The sequence below is a fragment of the Ornithorhynchus anatinus genome, chromosome 21 (assembly GCF_004115215.2).
Source record: "Ornithorhynchus anatinus isolate Pmale09 chromosome 21, mOrnAna1.pri.v4, whole genome shotgun sequence".
Lineage (NCBI taxonomy): Eukaryota > Metazoa > Chordata > Mammalia > Monotremata > Ornithorhynchidae > Ornithorhynchus > Ornithorhynchus anatinus.
In genome coordinates this window covers 514,390-534,710 of record NC_041748.1, presented here as the reverse complement: position 1 = coordinate 534,710, position 20,321 = coordinate 514,390, and the positions used below count along the sequence as shown (strand labels likewise).

General features: G+C 63.3%; 2 protein-coding genes across 10 annotated transcripts in view; one reads left to right on the top strand and one right to left on the bottom strand.

Moving 5' to 3' along the window:
* The window catches only part of PHF20 (PHD finger protein 20), a 37,751-nt gene extending 22,732 nt beyond the window's left edge, over nt 1-15,019 (top strand). For 6 of the 9 annotated variants that reach the window (XM_029049032.1, XM_029049037.1, XM_029049035.1 and 3 more), the window contains 10 exons: nt 2,991-3,275; nt 3,633-3,824; nt 5,987-6,085; nt 6,729-6,890; nt 7,260-7,441; nt 9,518-9,617; nt 10,485-10,680; nt 11,270-11,648; nt 12,236-12,431; nt 14,020-15,019. In XM_029049032.1, the coding sequence (XP_028904865.1) occupies nt 2,991-3,275; nt 3,633-3,824; nt 5,987-6,085; nt 6,729-6,890; nt 7,260-7,441; nt 9,518-9,617; nt 10,485-10,680; nt 11,270-11,648; nt 12,236-12,431; nt 14,020-14,162 (1,934 nt within the window). In that variant the 3' untranslated portion in view covers nt 14,163-15,019. The remainder of the gene's footprint in view (nt 1-2,990; nt 3,276-3,632; nt 3,825-5,986; nt 6,086-6,728; nt 6,891-7,259; nt 7,442-9,517; nt 9,618-10,484; nt 10,681-11,269; nt 11,649-12,235; nt 12,432-14,019) is intronic. The other 3 variants (XM_029049033.1, XM_029049034.1, XM_029049036.1) reach the window with 3 other exon arrangements.
* Nucleotides 14,956-16,056, bottom strand: SCAND1 (SCAN domain containing 1). The gene has a single exon (XM_029049039.2). The coding sequence runs from the start codon at nt 15,972-15,974 to the stop codon at nt 15,294-15,296; it is 681 nt and encodes a 226-aa protein (XP_028904872.1). The 5' UTR covers nt 15,975-16,056; the 3' UTR covers nt 14,956-15,293.
* Nucleotides 16,057-20,321: the final 4,265 nt, after the last annotated feature.

The following is a 20,321-nucleotide window of genomic DNA, read 5'->3' as shown; positions in this document are numbered from 1 at the left end:
TGAATCAGGGTCATCCGATTATCCCCCGTGAGGCTCACAGTCTTCATCCCCATTTTATAGATGAGGGAACTGAGGCACAGAGAAGTGAGGGGACCTGCCCAAAGCTCATAAATGGCGGAGCCGGGATTAGAACCCATGACCTCTGACTCCCAAGCCCGGGCTCCTTCCACTAAACCACGCTGCTTCTCAAGCAGCATAGTAAGCAGTTAAGTGCTTACTGTGTGCCAAGCACCGTTCTAAGCGCTGGGGATGATGAAAGTTAATCAGGTCGGACACGGGTCCTGTCCCCCGTGGGCCTCACACTCTCAGCCCCATTTTACAGATAACTGAGGCACAGAGGAGCGGAGTGACCCGCTCAAGGTCACACAGCAGACAGGCAGCCGGGCCGGGACCAGAACCCAGGTCCTTCTGACTCCCGGGCCCGTGCTCTATCCACCAAGTCACACTGTTCCCTCCCAGTGAGAGTCAGGGGCGTGTGAAATAATAATAATATCGATAATAATGCTACTGGTTAAACTGTGTGCCAAGCACTGCATTATTGTATCAACTCGGTGGTCATAATAGTAATGTTGGTATTTGTTAAGCGCTTCCTATGTGCGGAGCACTGTTCTAAGCGCTGGGGGAGATCCAGGGTAAGCAGGTTGTCCCACGTGGGGCTCACAGTTAATCCCCATTTTACAGATGAGGGAACTGAGGCACGGAGAAGTGAAGTGACTTGCCCACGGTCACGCAGCTGACAAGTGGCAGGGCCGGGATTCGAACCCGTGACCTCTGACTCCGAAGCCCGGGCTTTTTCCACTGAGCCACGCTGCTTCTCAGATAGATAGGTAGGGTAGATAAAGGCCATCGGGTCAGCCGTAGTCCCTGCCCCATAGAGGGGAGAACAGGGATCGAATCCCCCTTTTACAGATGAGGGAACCGAGGCCCAGGGAAATGACTTGCCCAGGGTCACACAGCAGGCTGGTGGCAGGCCCAGTTTTAGGCCCGGCTCCTCCGCCTCGCAGGCCTTGGCTCTTTCCACCGTGCCACCCTGCTGGGTGCGGGCGCACCCTGAGGGAGTTAGCGGGAACCCTGGGACAGCCCTCGAAGGGCCCGTTAGCCGGAGGGCAGGAGGACGGGCACCGCGGGCTGCCGGGCAGCGTCCGCTGGGCCAGCTCGCCCCACCGGCCTCCCGGTTTCCCTGCCGGGCGCCGTCACTCAGAGGGGGGCGGGGGGAGGCGGTGAGGGGGCGTGTCCTCTGCAAGGGTATCCTGGATCAGGGCCGTGGCCCGCGATTGATCCGCCCGGAGCAGGATGGGGGTTCCCAGCTGGGAGGGTGGCCCGTGTTAATCAATTTTTATTTTTATCAATAATTATTATGCATTTGTGAAGCATTTCCTCTGTTCCAGGCACTGTACCGAGGACCGGAATAGACACCAGCTAATCAGGTTGGACCCAGCCCCTGCCCTGCGCCGGGCTCCCGGGTCTGAATCCCCATTTTACGGATGAGGGAACTGAGGCCCGGAGAAGTGAAGGGACTCGCTCCAGGTCACGCACAGACAAGTGGCAGAGACGGGATTAGAAGCCAGGTCTTTGGGTTTCCCAGGCCTGTGTTCTAGCCATTAGGCCGCGTTGCTTCTTAACCTCCTCATCGGTGTGTCTTCTGCGTCTCCTTGGGGCATGTCCCACTGGCCCACCGAACGCCTCGGCTTCCCTCCCCAATCTTTCCCCCGCCTCAGTTTCCCTTCGCACGATCCTCCCCGCCTCGCCGGCCCACAGCCTCATCGTTTCCCTTGACCCTTCGCTCTCTTTCAACGCCCACGTTCAGTCCGTTGGTTCTTCCTCCGTAGCATTTCCCAGAAGGGTCCCCGTCCCCTCACCCCCGGACCAGGCGCGTGTCCTTTGCCGGCTAGGAATCTGCGTTGGCCTCTTTGCTGACCTCCCTGCCTCTGGCCTCCCCCCCGTCCAGTCCACGCTCCACTGTGCTGCCTAGATGTTTTTCTAAAACGTCGTTCCACCCACGTGTCTCTGCTCCTTGTGAGATCTGCACTGGCTACCCATCCCCCTCCTCGTCAGGCAGACATTCCTCACCGTGGGCTTTAAGGCACTCCGTTCACCCTCTCCCTCCTATTTAAATGCTCTCACCCTTTGGTTCAAACTCTTCGCTTCCCTTAAATTCGCCTCCTCCCCGGGCCTCGTCCTCGGCCCCCCCCTCCTCCGACCCGTGGCTCACGTCCCGCTCTCCCCGTCTTCCGGACCCTCCCGAAATCCGTCCCCCTCCCGCAGCCGTTCGCCGACTCCAGTTCTGTCGGTTCTCGGCCGGTCGTAGTCGCGTGGCCTAGTGGAAAGAGCTCGGCTCTGGGTGTCGGAGGCCCTGGGTTCTGATTCCGGCTCCACCACGTAGCCGCCGCGTCACCTCAGGCGAGTCACTTCTTCTCCGGGCCTCCTTTCCCTCATCTGGAAATGGAGAATTGAGACGGGGAGCCCCCCGTGAGACAGGGACCGTGGCCAACACGATTTGCTTGTCTCCGCCCCGGTGCTTTACAGTGCCCGGCGCGCCTTAAGCACCTAATAAATGCCATGAAACAGGTGCAGGGGCGAAGCAGAAGGGAGAGGGAGCCGGGCAAAAGAGGGCTTCATCGGGCCTCCGGGGGTCACGGTGGGGCGAGCCGGGTTCCGCTTCCCCGTGTTCTCTAAAGAACGGGGCCGGAAGCGCCAGGTTCCGGCGTCCGTCCTCCTCCGATCCCCCCGGGGATGAGGATGATGACGATTGCGGTATCTGTTAAGCGCTCAGTATGTGCCAGGCACTGTACGAAGCGCTGAGGTGGATAGGGGCCGACGGGTCGGTCACCCGGGGCTCCCGGAAGGGGCAGAGCTGCCGTGAGGGCAAACGTAGGCCTCGCCCCGAGGGCACAGCTCGGGGCGTCGTGGTCCTCGGGCCACGTCCCGGCCCCGAGGGTGGGTGGGCCCGCCCCCGGCTGCGGGAGACACGTCTCTCTCCCTCCCCACAGTCCCGGCGGCCGCTTTGAAGCGAGCGGGCGACCCCGGCGGGGCCTCGGGCCCCGCGCCCGTCGGCCTGGACCCCCAGTTCCGCTGCCAGGTCCCGGACTGCCTGAAGACCTTCCGCAAAGCCAAGCTGCTGCACTACCACATGAAGTATTTCCACGGGGTGGAGAGGCCGCCCGCGCCGGAGGACGGCCCCGAGGCCGGCCCCGTCCAGACCCGGGGCGCCCCGGCCTCCGAACGGGCCGGGCACGACGGCGCCAACCGCAAGCGGACGCCCTCCGTCTCCCTGTGTGAGTGTCCCGCCGGTCGGGGTGGTCGCCGCGGCGGGGCGAGCGTCACCGGCGGGCGGGGGCTCCTGGCGGGCCGAGGGCACGGTGTCGCCAAGGACGCCGCTGCTCTCGTCGCCCCTTTGGTTCTCTCGGTAGGTGAGAAAGCGGCTCTGAGGTGGCTTGTGCCCCTGGGGCCAGAGGGCTTTAGTCATAATAATAACCCAGGTCCTTCCGACTCTCAAGCCCCGCTCTATCCGTTAGGCCGCACTGCTTAGCGGAGATGTGGCGGGCGGCGGGGGTCCGTGGAGGTCCTGTCCATCTGAAAAGGAGGGGTGGGCAGTCGCTGAAGCCCTCCCCGCCCGTCTCCGTCCCCTTCAGACACGTCTCTTCACCCGTCCCCGAGAAGCGCCCCCTCCCCGACGGACGAGAAGTCGGAGAAGAGAAAAGCGTCCACCCCCGGCTTCGACGGGGCACCGTCCGGCCCCCGGGCGGCCCTCCAGGAGAAGGGCAGGGACGGCCAGCCCGACAGGCCGCAGCGGAGACAGCAGGACAGAGACCGAGCCGAGAACGGTAATCCGTCCTGGCGATGGAGCGCTCGGTGGCATTTATTGACCCGTAGAACAGAGCTCTGGGCGCAGAAAGCGCTCGATAGATACGACTGAGGCAGTGAATGAATATCGAGCGCTTACTGCGTGCGGGGCACCGTCTTAAAGCACTTGGGAGGATAGGCGGTCCACGGCGGAGTCGGCAAGAGAGAGACGGAGCCGCAGACCGTAATGAAGACTATTTAGTGAGCACTTACTGTGCGCAGAGGAGTCTATCGGTGGGATTTATTGAGCGCTTACCGTGTGCAGAGCATCGGGCTGAGCACTTGGGAGAGCAGACGGACGGACCACCGCAGAGGCAGCAGGACAGAGACCGAGCCGGAAACGGTGATCGGTCGTATAATAATAATAATAATAATAATGTTGGTATCTGTTAAGCGCTTACTATGTGCCGAGCACCGTTCTGAGCGCTGGGGTAGACATAGGGGAATCGGGTCGTCCCACGTGGGGCTCACGGTCTTAATCCCCATTTTACAGATGAGGGAACTGAGGCGCGGAGAAGTGAAGTGACTCGCCCACAGTCACACAGCCGACAAGTGGCAGAGCTGGGATTCGAACTCATGAGCCCTGACTCCAAAGCCCGTGCTCTTTCCACGGAGCCACGCTGCTTCTCAGCGGTCGTAGCGACTGAGCACCTCCTGTGTGCAGAGCACCGTCCTAAGAGCTTGGGGGAACACAGTACAAAAGAGTTGGCGGACACTTTCCGTGCACCCAAAGAATTTACGGTCCAGAGAGGGAGACGGACGTTACGGATACGGACGTAAATGCTGTGGGGCCGAGGTGGAGTGAATACCCGGTGCTCAGTGGGTTCAGATCCAAGGGTCAAGGTGACACGGGAGGGAGAGAGGGGGGTGGAAAAGATGGTTTTATTTGGGAAAGGCCTCTCGGGGGAGATGTGACCTTTAATAAGTGGGGAGAGCGGAAGTCTGGCCTACAGGGCCGGGGAGGGAGCTCCAGGCTCGGGGGAGGACGTGGGAAAGGGGTCAGTAGCGCGATAGACGAGGAGCGAGGCGTGCGGGCTGCGCTCTACGAGGCGGTCAGCGAGGTGACGCCAAAGGGGGCGACGGGATCGAGGGCCTTAAAGCCGACGGGAAGGAGTCGGTTTGACGCTGAAGTGGATGGGCGGCCGTGGAGGGTCTCCAGCGGGGAGACGTGGACCGATATCTTTCCGGGCGATTGATCCGGGCAGCAGAGTGGGGAGAGACGGGGGCCGGCGAGACGGAGACGGAGCCGGAAGTGGTAATGGGTCGTAATTACTGAGTACTCGGCGTGTGCGGAGCACCGGCCTGAAGAGAGACGGGAGGCGGGGAGGTCAGCGAGGAGGGTGATGCAGAGCGCTGTGCTAAGTGCTTGGGAGAGGACGCTGTTAAGAGAGTTTCGATTTTGGTTTATATGGGAATTGTCAAGCACTTAGTGTGTGCCGGGCTCTGTGCTAAACACCGTGTAGATCCAAGCTAATCCAGTTGAACACAGTCCTTGTGTTCACAGTCTTAGTCCCCATTTCACAGACGAGGGAACTGAGACACAGAGAAGGGAGGTGACCTGCCCTAGGTCACACAGAGCAGACAAGTGACAGAGCAGGGATTAGAACCCGCGGCCTCCTTTTCCCGAGACCCAGGCTCTATCCACGAGGCCGCGTTGCTTCCGTGACGGGACTTACGAACACATCTGTCATTTATTTCTATTAACATCTGTTCCCCCCAACCCCGTAGACTGGGAGCTCGTTGCGGGCAGGGAACGTGTCCGTTTATTGTTGTATTGTCCTCTCCCAAGCGCTTAGTACAGTGCTTTGCACTCAGTAAGGGCTCAATAAATAGGATTGAAGGAATGGGTGAATGATAGACCCGTTCCCTACCCACGAGGAGTTTCCAGTCTAGAGGATGGCCCGGCCCGGGCCCGTTTTCCTTGGGGTCAAGGCTCCCGCTTGGGATCAGTGGTGCTGTGGTTTGCTGGGGGACCCGGGAGGGGTTTCCCTGCGGCCTTCCCAGCGTGTCGGGTGCCAAGACCCCCGGGACCGGACCCCGAGCGGTTCGGGCGCCAAGGGAGCGGGCCTGGGTGAGAATCAGGCTCCCCGGGCCCCGGCGGGTGGAAGATAAAGCCCAGTCGCCGTCTCCTCGTTCTCTTTAGCCGGGAAGGACAAGGAGAAGAGCAAAGAGAGGAAATTCAGAGACTTTGTGCGATTGAAATCGAAGAAGAAGAAGAAAAAGAAAAAGAAATGGACACCTGGTAAGATCCCTTATCCGGGCAGGGTTTGCGGGGAGCGGGAGGTCTGGCCCGGCGGGCCCCTCCGGCCCCGTTCAGTCCGGTGGAGTATCGGGGTCCCCTCCGGTCCCCGTTGGGCCCCGGGAGCAGTCGGGGTCGCGGCCTTCGGTTGCCGGGAGGGATCGGGTGCGGTGGCCGGAGTTGATTTCCCTCCGCACGAGGCCCTTCCTCAGCGAGTCTCCTCCCACCCTGGAAGTGAAACCACTCGTTCGTTCATTCCATTGCATATAGTGAGCGCTTAGTGTGCAGAGCACTGTACTAAAAGCACCTTGGGAGAGCACGATATAACAAGAAACAGATAGGTTCCCTGTCTACCACGCGCTTACAGTGTAGAGGGACGAGCTCACGGCGTGAACCGCACACTGACTCCCCACGGCATTCCCCAGGGATGGAAGGGGCCGCTGGACCCGGGGCATCCCGGGGAGCTCTCAGCGTCCGCCCCGAGGCCTCCCCCCCCACCGCAGCCCGTCGGCCCTCGGGCTCGGGGAGCCGACTGATACCGTGGGCCGGGCGGCCGGGGCAGGGGTTCCGACCCCGGGGGGCGGTCTCGGCTGCTCGGAGGGTGGGGGGCGAGGGACGGTCCCCCGGTCACCTCTCTGCCTTCCAGACTACCCCTGCAGCGACGATACCGACGTCAGCCCAGATCTCTCTCCCCCCAAAGCCTCGGGCGGCACGAGGTGCAGCTCTGCCCCCCGAGCGCCCTCCCACCCGGGCCCCGCCCTCCACCGCGCCGAGGCCAGACCTCCCCCGAGCAGAGCCAAAGTGACCGGTGAGGGCGACTGGCGGGGGGCGGGCGAGGACGCCCCCGTCCCGTCCCGGCCTGCCGGGTCGGGGACTCGCAGCGGGGCTGCCCCTCGGTCCTCACTGGAGATCCGGGGTCGCCTCCGCCGTCGCGACGGGCCCGCGATCGAGGCCACGGGCGTTTCTCGGGACCGCTGACCGTCCTCGGTGCCTCCCGGCCGCCCCCCCGGAGTCCCGGAACCCCGCCACGGGCCTCTCCCCCCGGGCCCTGCCTAGAGCCCCGGCGGGAGGCCGGGGGGCGGAGGAGGGGGAGGGAGAGGCGGGCTCAGCGGGCGGCCCCCTCCCACGGCGGGTTGGGGGTGCCGGGCGCCCCCGGTCACCCCTCTTGTCGTCGCAGAAGACGCCGACGGGAGCGGCGGCGACTCGTCCTGCGAGAGCTTCCCGTGGAGCGACGAGGAGACCAGCCAGGACGTGGACGTGTCCACCAACCCGGACGACGAGCCCGAAGGGGAGGACGGGGACCTCGAGGTGGTCCGCTGCATCTGCGAGGTCCAGGAAGAAAACGACTTCATGATCCAGGTTAGGCGCCTGGATCGGGGTGCGGGGGACAGGTGGAAGGGTAAGGGGGGGGACTGTGGACCCCCAGGAAAGAGCCCGGCAGAGTCCTTCTCCCAGACCCCCGTGCCTCTTTAAGGACACTTTGCAGTCTAGAAAAATCAATCCATCGGTGGTATTTATCGAGCGCTCAATGTGTGCAGGTGACTGTATTAAGTGTCGGGAGAGTACAGTATAACGATATTAACAGTTGGTGGGCATTTCCCTACCCACGGTGAGTGTACGGTCGATCGGTCGGTCCATCGGTGGTATTTATTGAGTGCTTACGCTGTGCCGAGCACCGTATTAAGCACTTGGGAGGGTCCGAGACGACAGAGCTAGCAGACCCGTTCCCTGCCCCCGACGAGTTGACGGTGTAGAGAAAAATTCCCATTGCCGCCCCTGTCTCCGCCCCACCCCACCCCCGCCCCGTGTCCTGTTTATTTTCCCGTCTCTGGCGTGGGCCCGACCGGCCCCAGCCTTTCGCCTCCCATCCCCTGCGTCCCCTCCGTCTGCTTCCTGGGGTCTTGCTTCATCAGGAAGCAGATCGGCCTTGGGCAGAGAGGAGTCAGCGGCCCCGGGTTCTAATCCCGGCTCCTCACGCTTGCGGGGTGACCCCGGACAGGTCACTTTGCTCCTCCGGGCCTCGGTTTCCTCATCTGTCAAATGGGGACCGAACACCCGTCCTCCCTCCCCACGAGACCGCGAACCCCCACGGGGGTTACGTTCCGCGTCGAATCCCAATACCTTGCGTCAATCTGTGGTATTTATTGATCGGCTGGGGCCGAGCGCCGTTGTGAGCGCTCGGGAGTGAAAGACTTAGGAGACGCAGCCCCTGCTCATGAGAAGCTTTCGGTCTAGGGAGGGCGACAGACTCTAAAATCAAATCAGAAAGGGGAAGTAGCAAAATAAGGATATATGGACATAAATGCTGTGGGGGTGGGGTATAACTAGGCGTAACGATAATAATAATGGTGACATTTAAGGTGATTTCAGCTCTTAGCTGAGAGGTTGGCAAGAGCGGAATTTCCGTCATCATTATGATGGTGGCGATGCTGATGACAGGTCATTGCCGAAGCATCCCCGCACGCGGTTCCGGTGACTGGCCCTGGGTCCCGTGCGTGGGGCCCCACGGCGCCACTGAGCCCGTGTAGACGAGGCGGGCGTTCGCGGGCCTGGGTGAGGGAGAGGTGGGTCGGGGGCCGGGCCGGGACACGGAGGTTCTTCCGGTTCCCGTCCCCCGCCCCTCCAGTGCCCCCCTAACCGATGGGACTGGCTGCCGGGACAGCATCGCCTTTCCTGCCGTGAGCCGTGCCGAACGCCGTTTCCCGTGGCCCGGCCCGGCCGAGGGGTCCGCACCGACCCAACGGGGACATGTCCCTCCAGGGGCTCTCGGGGGGCCCCCGGCCCTATCCCCCGAGTGGCCAGCCCGGAGCCGGTGCCGACGAGGAAGGCTCCCCGGCTGTCGGGAGCAGATTCCGGGCCGGAGGCCCGTCTGCCTGGGTCTCCCCGGCGTCCCTGGGGAGAGGGGCACCGCCTGCAGCCGACCCCCGTGCCGCCGGCCGGGTGCCCCGGCGACCCCGGGGGTCCCCGCCCCGGCGTGCGGGGGGAGCCCCGGGGGCCAGGCCCAGTTTTCCAACCAGGAATCGCTCCCGTCCGCCCAGCCGTGCTAGACTCTCTTCCGCCCACCGACCCACCCCTGGGTTAGTGGGGGTCTCCAGTTAGCCCTCTCTAGTCGCCTATGTGTTGGGGTGGATCCAAGAGAATGAAATCTCTGCCTTCTCCCTTTCCCCCCCAGACCGTAAACTCGTTGTGGGCGGGGAATGTGACCGTTTCCCAAGCGCGCAGTACAGCGCTGGGCATGTAGTAAGCGCTCAACAGATACGACCGAACGAATGAAGTCGGACCCGGTTCCGAGCCACGCGGCAGGTCGGGGGCGGAGCGGGGGTCTCAACCCGGGCCTCCCCCAAATCCCGGCCGCTGGCGGGTGATGTGGGTGGTCCGGGTGACCGGGTCGGGGGGGCCCCGCGAGCCGAGTCCAGCCCGTGCCCTCCCCCGCAGTGTGAAGAGTGTCTGTGCTGGCAGCACGGAGTCTGCATGGGCCTGCTGGAGGACAGCGTCCCCGACAGTTACACCTGCTACGTGTGCCAGGACCCTCCAGGTAGCCACCGGCCCCGGCCTCCACCCAGCCCGCCCCGGGCGCCTGGGACCGTCCCACTCCATCCCCGTCGAGGAGCTTCCGGTCCCTTCCGGGAGATGGGCAGTGAAAGAGGTTACAGATGGGATAGAGGGCGGTGGGTGGGGGCGAGGAGGGAAGCGCCGTGGGGCCGAGGGTGGGGGGTGAATTACAAGCGTGGAGGGGGTACGGACGGAGGGGCGTAAGCAGCGCGGGAGAGGGGGCGATCGGCCGGAGGAGGGCTCAGTCGGGGACGACCTCTCGGATTTAGGTGGGCTTTGAAGGTCGGGTGGCCTGACGCTCCCCGGTCCTCCGAGCCTCAGGTCCTTGCCGGGGCCTGCGCGTGGGGTCCTCCCCTCGCCCCCCGCCTCCCGCCGTCCGCACCCCCGGATCTGAGGCTGGCCACCCGGGCACCTCAGTGGACCGGAGGTTTAGGGGGTCTGCTCAGACCTGCTCTCCCCGTCGCTTTGAGGTGAACTGTGGCCCCATTCCCACCCGGCTCTCTTTTGGGGGAGACATTCGGGACACCGTCCCCCTCCCCCGTGACTGGCCGGTTTTCAGCGCAGCCCCTTCCCGGCCGGACGACGGGGGTGTTTTCGATCCCGCCTTGGGGCGGTTTCCCTTCCAGGGAGGGCTAGGGTTTGGATCCCAGGAGCTCCACAGATCAAGGTTTCTCGGCGGGTGAAGATCAGGGAGGGTTCGCCAGCCGCGAGCTTCCACCCATCCTTGACTCTGTTGCTTCCCGGGCTCGGTCGAGGGGCCCACGGTCCCGGCGGCAGGCGGGCGGAGGGAAAAGATGGGGCCGCTGGCGGGCCGGGCACCTTCCCGACCCGCCCGGCCCCACGGTTTCAGGTCAGAGGCCCAGCTTCAAGTACTGGTACGACAAGGACTGGCTGAGCTGCGGCCGCATGCCGGGCCTGCCCTTCGTGGAAGACAACTATTCCCACCGCAACGCCCGCAAGATCGTGGCCACCCACCAGCTCCTGGGCGACGTGCAGCGGGTCCTGGAAGTCCTGCATGGGCTACAGCTCAAGATGAGCGTCCTCCAGTAAGCGGCGGGCGGGGGCGGGCCCGTCTCCTGGGGGGGGGGCCGGCCCCGGGACGGCGCCGGGCCCGGCGTCCCCCTCGCGGCGATCTGGCCCACGGCTCCGAACCGGAGCGGGAGAGCGCAGCTGGGCGACGGGGCCAGCTCCCTCCGCCGAGAGTCGGCCAGGAGCGGGCCCGGCCCGCGGACCTCTGGGCGGGACCTCTCCGCCGCTGCCCCTGGGAGGTCCCCTGGGGTCCGGGAGGGACGGCGGCGGTGAGTCCGAGACCACGGGCCACCCCCCGTCAGGGCGGAAATCCCCAGTTTCCAGACGGTCCTTCTAGCCTGGGTGTGGGGGGCGACTGCCGGCGGTCACCCCGGGCCCGTAGCTCCCAACGGGGCCACCCCCCTCTAACGCCAAGCGGACTCCCCCCGGGGGGGGGGGTCGGCCGGTGGCCCGTCGGCCGGCGCCCAACCCCCTGGGACTCCCTCCTTCTCCGGCCTCGGGGCCACGGCGAGGGCCGGCGGGATGAGGGGGGACGGGGTGGGGACGCCGGGCTCCCCGGTCGGTCCGCCCCGCCCCTGCCAGCAGCCGCTCTCCCTCGTCCCCCAGAAGCCGAGAGCACCCCGATCTCCGGCTGTGGGGTCAGCCCTGGAAGCTGCGGGCGGGGGCCGAGGCCCCCCCGGCCAAGCCCGGCCCGCAGGGGGAAGGGGTCCCCTCCTGGCGCGCCGTCAACGGAGGCCCGGCCGTGCCGGCGGAGAGGGCGGCGCCCCGGCCTCCGGCGGTGGAGTCCTACATCAGCAGCGAGCACTGTTACCAGAAGCCGCGCGCCTACTACCCGGCCGTGGAGCAGAAGCTGGTGGTGGAGACGCGGGGGCTGGCCCTGGACGCCGACGCCACCCCGCTCGCGGAGAACGGCCACCACGCCCTGGGCCACGGGCTCGGGCTCGGCTGGGAGCCGCCCAGGGACAGGAGCCGGCCGGGGCCCAAGGTGCGTCTGACCTCCCGCCCCGGGCCGCCCGCCCGGCCGCCCCCTTGCCCGCCCGTGGGGTCCGGCACCCGGTTAGCTCGAGGCGAGGCGCCCGGACAGACTGGGAGGAGTTGAGCGCCCCCAGTTAGGACGGGGGGGGCGGGCCCTTGGTGGGTTAAGCCGACACCTTCTGCCGGTCCTACGCGGCGACCGGAGTCGCCATTACGGGATTTGTTGGGCACCTACTACGCGCCAGACGCTGTTCTGAGCGCTGGGCTGCCCTGAAGGTAATCAGATAGGCTGTAGCCCCCGTCCCTCACGGGCCCACGGTCTTCATCCCCCTTTTCCAGTCGAGCGACTGAGGCCCAGAGAGGTCAAGCGACTCGCCCCAGTTCACGCGGCGGAGCTGGGAGTTGAACCCGGGTCCTTCTGCCTCCCGGGCCCGGGCTCTCTCCCCCCCCCCCCAGCCCCGCTGCCTCTCTTTAAGAGTAGCCCCGAGGCGGAGGGCGGTTTCCCCGGGGGGGTTCAATCCCGCCCTCCGCCTGCCCTACCCGGTCCCGTCCGCTGCCCCGCCGCCGTCCCCCAGCCGGCCCTCTGTCCGTCCTCAGGCGCGAGAGTGCCCGGCGGAGCCGACGCCGGTGGCGGAGCAGGAGGCGCCGGCCGTGAGGCTGCTAGAGATGGCGGCCGGCGAGGGCGGCGGCGGCGGCTCCCAGCTCCAGTGGCAGTTCAACCTGCTCACCCACGTGGAGTCTCTGCAGGACCAAGTCTCCCACCGGATGGATTTCATCGAGAAGGAGCTGGACGGTAAAAGCCCCTTCCCACCGGCTGGCTCGAGCCCACCTCCCTCGCCCTCCCGGGCGCCGCCTCCGCGAGCTGTCCTAATTTGTCCCCAGTGAGCGGGATCTGGACAAGTCTCCACGGAAGGGGCCGGCGGGGAGCCCCCGTCGGCCAATCCCTCACGCTTACTGTGTGCAGAGCAGCGTACTAAGCGCCCGGGAGCGTCCAGCGCAACGATAAACGGACACATGCCCTGCCCGCAACGTGCTGACGGTGTAGAGGGGCAGAGGTTAACGTAACTGAATGGCAGATACGCAAAGAAGCGTCGTGGAGCCGGGAAGGGGGAGCGAGTCGGGGCGCCGCAGAAGGGCGTGGGACAAGGGCGAAGGGGGGCTTCGTCAGGGAAGGCCTCTTGGAGGAGACGGGCCCTCGATAAGGTTCTGAAGCGAGGGAGAGTCACTGTCGGGGAAAAAACGTGGAATGCCGGCATCCTAGTAATGGTATTTGTCAAGCAAATAGGGTTAGACACAGTCCCTGTCCCACGTGGGGCTCACCGTCAATCCCGTTTCAGAGCTGAGGTAACGGAGGCGCAGAGACGCGAAAGGACCTGCCCAGGGTCACCCCGCAGATAATAATGATGGCATCTGTTAAGCGCTTACTCTGTGCCAAGCTCTGTTCTAAGCACGGGGGAGGTCACAAGGTGATCAGGTTGTCCCACGTGGGGCTCACAGTCTTCACCCCCATTTGACAGATGAGGTCACTGAGGCCCAGATAAGGGAAGTGACTCGCCCACAGTCACACAGCTGGCAGGTGGCGGAGCGGGGATTTGAACCCAAGACCTCTGACTCCCAAGCCCGGGCTCTTTCCACTGAGCCCCGCTGCTCCCTAAGCAGTGGGAGAGTCAGGAGGAGAACCTAGGTCCTTCTGACTCCCGGGCCCGTCCTCTATCCACCGGGCCCCGCCGCTTCTCTGGATTAAGCGTTTGGAAGAGTACAATATAAGGAGACGTATTCTTTGCTTACAGTGAACTCTGTCTACAGGCGGAGACGTTAATAGAAATAAATAAATGACAGATCTGGACGTAAGCGTCGGGGGGGGGCCGGGAGGGGGGAGGTGGGCCGGGCTGCCCCCGGGGCTCGGCCGCCACCTCGGCGGCGCCCAGGGGTCCGGCCCAGCGGAAGCAGAAACAGCAACGTGGGCCCGGTGGGTAGAGCCTGGGCCCGGGTTCAAATCGCAGCTCCGCCACGTCACTTCCCTGGGCCCCATTGCCCTCGTCTGTAAAATGGAGATTAAGACGGGTGAGCCCCACGTGGGACCCGGACCGTGTCCGGTCTGAACAGCCTGGGTCCGCACCAGCGCTTAGGACGGTGCCTGGCACGTAGTAAGCGCTTAACGGATGTGGTCAAGTGGGGGGCCTCCCCCCCCCCCCCGGCTCTCCTAGACCCTCGGGCTCCTCGTCGACGTCGGGCGGTGGGCGGGAGGAGGAGGTGGTCGCGGGTCGGGCTGGATGGGTTCGGGCCCGGTGAGGAGGATGGGGGTCCCCGGCCTGGGGGGACGGGACGGGCGCTAACGGGCCGTGTCTCGTGTCTCTCCTTCCTCTCTGTCTCTGCTCCAGTGCTGGAAAGCTGGTTGGATTACACGGGCGAGCTGGAGCCCCCGGAGCCCCTGGCCCGCCTCCCGCAGCTCAAACACTGCATCAAGCAGCTTCTCATGGACCTGGGCAAGGTGCAGCAGATGGCCTTGGGCTGCGCCACGTGAGGCCACGGGCCCCGGCGCCCACCGACCCCAGGGGCGCGGCCCAGGCCTGGCCTCCGGGCCGGCGGGACCAACGGCCTCCCTTCCTCCCCACCCCACCCGAGGACGCGTTCGGGCGCAGGCGGACCGACGGACGGGCCTCAGGCCGCGGCCGTCCCGAGAGCCGGGAACGGTTTCGGCGGGAGAGGCGCGGGCACGTGAGCGCCCGAGCGCCTTTCCCCTTCTGGGCGACGCCCCCGTCCGGAGCGGGGGAGGCCCAGGGGGTCGGTTCCCGGGCCCCGGGGCCCCTTCCCCCCTTCCCCCCCCCGGCGAAGGATGGTTGTGCTTATTTATGACGGTCTCTGGATGAGCGGCGAGGCCCCCGACGCCTCCGCGACCCGGCGAGCTTCGGAACGTGCATCGCGGACTCGCTCTCGTCCTCCGCCGCCCGTCGCGAGACGCCGAATGGGCCGGGGGGCCCGGCGGGCCGGGCCGGGCCGGCCGTAGGGGGGACGGGGTGGAGCCCGTGACTTTCCGGAGGGCGGCGTCTCCGGGCCCCTCGGCTCGGGCCGCGTGCCGCCGGCTCGGGCCGTGGCATCCTGCGGGCAGAGCCACGACGCCCGGGCCGGAGAGTCTGGCGGGGGGGGGGATGGAGAGATCGGGAAAAGGCGTGACGTGAAGGTGAGGCATCCCGAACCCGAAACGGCCCGCCGCTCGGCCCAGCCGAGCCCCCCGCGCCCCGGTTGCCCCCCGCTCCCGCGTCGGTTCGGGTTTCGCGGCAGCGGCGGAGCGAGATCTAGAGCGAGACTAACGCCCGTACAGCGGAGAGGAGGTTTTATTTTGCCGTAACGTTTGGAATAAAGCTTATCCAGTGCTGCTCAGAGGCCTCGCCCCCGTCCCGTCCGTCGTGCGCGGCCGGGGTCGGCGGGCGTCCCGGGAGCCGGCCCGCCGGCCGGGGGGGGGGGGGGACCCGAAGGTGAGCGGCGTCGGGGCCGGAGTGACCGACGCCGCGGCTAGGAAGGGGGCCGGGCGGTGCCCCGTCGGGGCGGCCGACTCGGGGCTCGTTTGCCCTCGGGGAAGACGGAGGCCGCGAGGGCGTCCGGGACCCGGGGCCGACGGTGGAGGAGGAAGGGCCGGCCGCCGTCGGGGGTCGGGTCAGCCGGTGATCCTGACGTCGGGGCGGCGGGCTCGGCCCCCGGGGCGCGGGTCCGGGCCGTCGGGGGGCAGGATGGCGAGCAGCTGGTCCTGCACCACCATCTCCACCATCTGCTCCTTGGTGCGCACGTCGGGCCGCAGCCACTGGCGCGACAGCTCGCGGAGCCGGCGGAACGCCTCCCGCGGGCCCGACGCCTCCCGGTACCGGAACCGGCGGAAACGCTGACGGAACGTCTCCGGGCCCCGGGACCCCGACCCCTCACGTCTCTCCTCCTCCTCCTCCTCCTCCTCCTCCCGGGCCGCCGAGGAGAGTCCGCCAACCTCCCGCCTCTCCTCAGCCAGGCCGGCGCGCTCCCGCTCCTCCTCAGCGACGCCGGCGCGCTCCCGCCTCTCCTCAGCCAGGCCGGCGCGCTCCCGCTCAGCGAGACTGGCGCGCTCCCGCGTCTTCTCAGCGAGGCCGGCGCGCTCCCGCGCCTCCTCACAGAGCTCGGCGCGCTCCCGCGTCCCCTCAGCCAAGCTGGCGCCCTCTTCTTCACAGAGCTTGGCGCGCTCCCGCGCCTCCTCAGCGGGGCCGGCGCGCTCCCGCGTCTCCTCAGAGAGCTCGGCGCGGTCCCGCGTCTCCTCAGCGGGCGTGGGGCCGGCCGGGCCCCGCGGGGCGACTCCGGCCGCTGCTGCGTCCATGGTTCCCCGACTCCAGGAGCCCCACTTGGGCGGCGGGGATGGAGGAGGAGGAGGAGGAGGAGGAGGAAGAGGAGGAGAAGGAGGAGGAAGCGGGAGGGGCGGGGCGGCCATAGACTCCCCAGGCGCCCAGAGAGGCGGGACCGGAAGTTGCTCTGGCGGCCGCTCCGGCAGGCCTGCTCTATGGTCCAGGGCCTAGCCAGCCTACCTGCCCTTCATCCAAACACAATCATCCTGATGTTGGTATTCGTTAAGCGCTTACTAGGTGCAGAGCACTGGTCTAAGCGCCGGGGGAGATCCAGGCTCAGCAGGGGGTCCCAAGGGAGGCTCCCAGCTCATCCCCATTTTAATAATAATAATAATAATAATGTTGATATTTGTTAAGCGCTTACTATGGGCAGAGCACTGGTCTAAGCGCCGGGGGAGATCCAGGGTCATCAGGGGGTCCCAAGGGAGGCTCCCAGTTCATCCCCATTTTAATAGTAATGATAGTGTTTGTTAAGCGCTTACTATGGGCAGAGCACTGGTCTAAGCGCCGGGGGAGATACAGGGTCATCAGGTGGTCCCAAGGGAGGCTCACAGTTCATCTCCATTTTAATAATATAATAATGATAGTATTTGTTAAGCGCTTACTATGGGCAGAGCACTGGTCTAAGCGCCGGGGGAGATCCAGGGTCATCAGGTGGTCCCAAGGGAGGCTCACAGTTCATCCCCATTTTAATAATATAATAATGATAGTATTTGTTAAGCGCTTACTCTGTGCAGAGCACTGGTCTAAGCGCCGGGGGAGATCCAGGGTCCTCAGGTGGTCCCACGGGAGCCTCACAGTTCATCCCCATTTTAATAGTAATGATAGTGTTTGTTAAGCGCTTACTATGTGCAGGGCACTGGTCTAAGCGCCGGGGGAGATCCAGGGTCCTCAGGTGGTCCCACGGGAGCCTCACAGTTCATCCCCATTTTAATAGTAATGATAGTGTTTGTTAAGCGCTTACTATGTGCAGAGCACTGGTCTAAGCGCCGGGGGAGATACAGGGTCCTCAGGTGGTCCCACGGGAGGCTCACAGTTCATCCCCATTTTACAGATGAGGGAACTGAGGCCCAGAGAAGTGAAGTGACTTGCCCACGGTCACACAGCTGACAATAATAAGAATGTTGGTATATGTTAAGTGCTTACTATGTGCAGAGCACTGTTCTAAGCGCTGGGGTAGACAGGGGAATCAGGTGGTCCCACGTGGGGCTCACAGTTAATCCCCATTTTACACATGAGGGAACTGAGGCCCAGAGAAGTGAAGTGACTCGCCCACAGTCACACAGCTGACAAGTGGCAGAGCTGGGAGTAGAACCCATGACCTCTGACTCCCAAGCCCGGGCTCTTTCCACTGAGCCACGCTGCTTCCCAATAATAATAATGTTAATGATAATAATGATAATACCATCACCTGGGAAACCCGTACTGTGTGCCGAGCACTGCGCTAAACGCTGGGCTGCAGTCCCCTAGACGTTCAGCTCGTTGAGGACAGGGAAGGCCCTTTATTGCTGCATAATAATAATAATAATAATGTTGGTATTAAGCGGTTACTCTGTGCCGAGCACTGTTCTAAGCACTGGGGTAGATACAGGGTCAACAGTTTGTCCCACGTGGGGCTCACAGTCTTCATCCCCAGTTTACAGATGAGGGAACTGAGGCCCAGAGAATAATAATAAAATAATTATAATAATGTTGGTATTTGTTAAGCGCTTACTCGGTGCCGAGCACCGTTCTAAGTGCTGGGGGAGATACAGGGTCATCACGTTGTCCCACGTGAGGCTCACAGTCTTCATCCCCATTCGACAGAGGAGGGAACTGAGGCCCAGAGAAGTGAAGTGACTTGCCCACGGTCACACAGCTGACAAGCGGCTGAGCCGGGATTTGAATCCATGACCTCTGACTCCCAAGCCCGGGCTCTTTCCGCTGAGCCACACACAGTAATAATAGTGTTGTTGGTATTTGCTAAGCGCTTACTCTGCGCCAAGCCCCGTTCTAAGCGCTTACTCTGCGCCAAACCCTGTTCTAAGCGCTGGGGGAGATACAAGATAATGGGGTTGGCCCACGTGGAGCTCACGGTCTTCATCCCCATTTGACAGATGAGGCCCAGAGAAGTGAAGTGGCTTGCCCAGAGTCACAGAGCTGACAGGTGGCGGAGCCGGGATTATCCATTCAATCGTATTTATCGAGCGCTTACTGTGTGCGGAGCGCTGTGCCAAGCGCTTGGACGGTACAATTCGGCAACAGATAGAGACCATCCCTCCCCATCACGGTCTAAAAGGGGGAGACAGGACAGTAAAACAAGTAGTTGGGCATCAATACCACCAAAAGAGATAAATAGAATCCCAGATATAGACGCATCATTAATAAAATAGAGTAATCATGTATACAAATATACACAAGTGCCGTAGGGAGGGAGTAGGGGCAGAGGGAAAGGGAGGGCTCAGTCTGGGAAGGCCTCCTGGAGGGGGTGAGCTCTCAGTAGGGCTTTGAAGAGGGGAAGAGACTTAGTTTGGCGGACGGCCCGGACCCGGCTGGCAGAAGGTCGTGGTAGTTATAACGCCCACTCTGCCGTCTGCTGCGTGGCCTTGGACGAGTCACTTCACTTCTCCGGGCCTCGGTTACCTCATCTGTGAAATGGGGATTGAAACCACGAGCCCCACCTTGAGACAAGGACTGCGTCCAACCCGCTCGATTTGTGTGTATCCGCCTACCCCACAGCTGAGTAAGTGCCCCCGGAGTCCACACAGTAAGCGCTTATTAGTATCATGATTGTCGTCTTATTATTATAATTGTTATCTTCTCTCTGCCTCAGTTCCCTCACCTGTGTCGGAGTCTCGTTACTGCATCGGCCTCCTTGCTGACCTCCCTGCCTTCTGTCTCGCCCCACTCCAGTCCACGTTTCCGTCTGTTGCCCTGATCATTTTTCTAGGAAAACATTCGGTCCGTGATTCCCCCCCCGCCGCTCCTCAGGAACCCCCTGTGGTTGCCCACCCACCTCCGCATCAACCAGAAACTTTCAACCGTCAGCTTTCAAGCCGTCCATCATCTTCCCCCTCCCACCTCGCCTCGCTCCTCTCCTACTAGAGAAGCCGCGGGGCTCAGTGGAAAGAGCCCGGGCTTGGGAGTCAGAGGTCGTGGGTTCTAATTCCCGGCCGCGCCGCTTGTCTGCTGTGTGACCTCGGGCGAGTCACTTCACTTCTCTGTGCCTCAGTGACCTCATCTGGAAAAATGGGGATTCAAAAATGGGAGCCCCACGTGGGACAATCCGATGACCCCGTATCTGCCCCAGCGCTCGGGACAGTGCTCTGCACGTAGTAAGCGCTTAACAAATACCATAATTATTATTATTCTTACTACAACCCGGCCCACACACTTGACTCTAAAGCCAGTTTACTCACCGTCCCTCAGTCTCGTCTCTCTTGCCTCCTACCCCTCGGCCACGTCCTCCCTCCGGCTTAAAACGCCCTCCCTCCTCAAATCCGACAGGCGATGACGCTCCCCCCTTTCGGAGCCTTTTTGAAGACCCCCTCCTCACGAAACCTGCCCCGACTAGACCCTCATTTCTTCTTCTCCCACTCCCTTGGATCTGCACCCTTTATTCCTCCCTTTGCCCCCCCTTTCCCTCTGCTCCCCTCCCTTCCCCTCCCCTCAGCACTGTGCTCATTTGTATATATTTTTATTACCTATTTATTTTGTCAGTGAGGTGTCCATCCCCTTGATTTTCTATTTATTGCTATTAAGTCGTCTCGTTTTCGTCCGTCCGTCTCCCCCGATTAGACTGCGAGCCCGTCAGTGGGCAGGGATTGTCTCTATCTGTTGCCGAATTGTCCATTCCAAGCGCTTAGTGCAGTGCTCTGCACATAGTAAGCGCTCGATAAATGCTATTGAATGAACGAATGAATATTCCCCCCTTCCTCCTGCCCCCTGAACTTATGTCCCTACCCAAAACGTATTTATTTATATTAATGTCTGTTTCTCCGTCTAGACTACAAGCTCCTTATGGGCAGGGAAGGTGTCTATCAGCTCCGTTAAATTGCAATCTTCCAGGAGTGTACTGATCTCCTCACTGACCTCCCTGCCTCCCGTCTCTCCCCTCTCCAGTCCCTACTAGAGATACATTCCCTGCCCACAAGAGAAGCAGCGTGGTCTAGCGGATGGAGCAGGGGCCCGGGTTCTAATCCCGCCCCTGCCACTTGTCTGCTCTGTGATTTTTGGGCAAGTCACTTCTCTGTTCTCAGTCACCTCATCTGTAAAATGGGAATTAAGACTGGGAGCCCCATGTGGGACAGAGACTGTGCCCAACCCAATGGGCCTGTATCCAC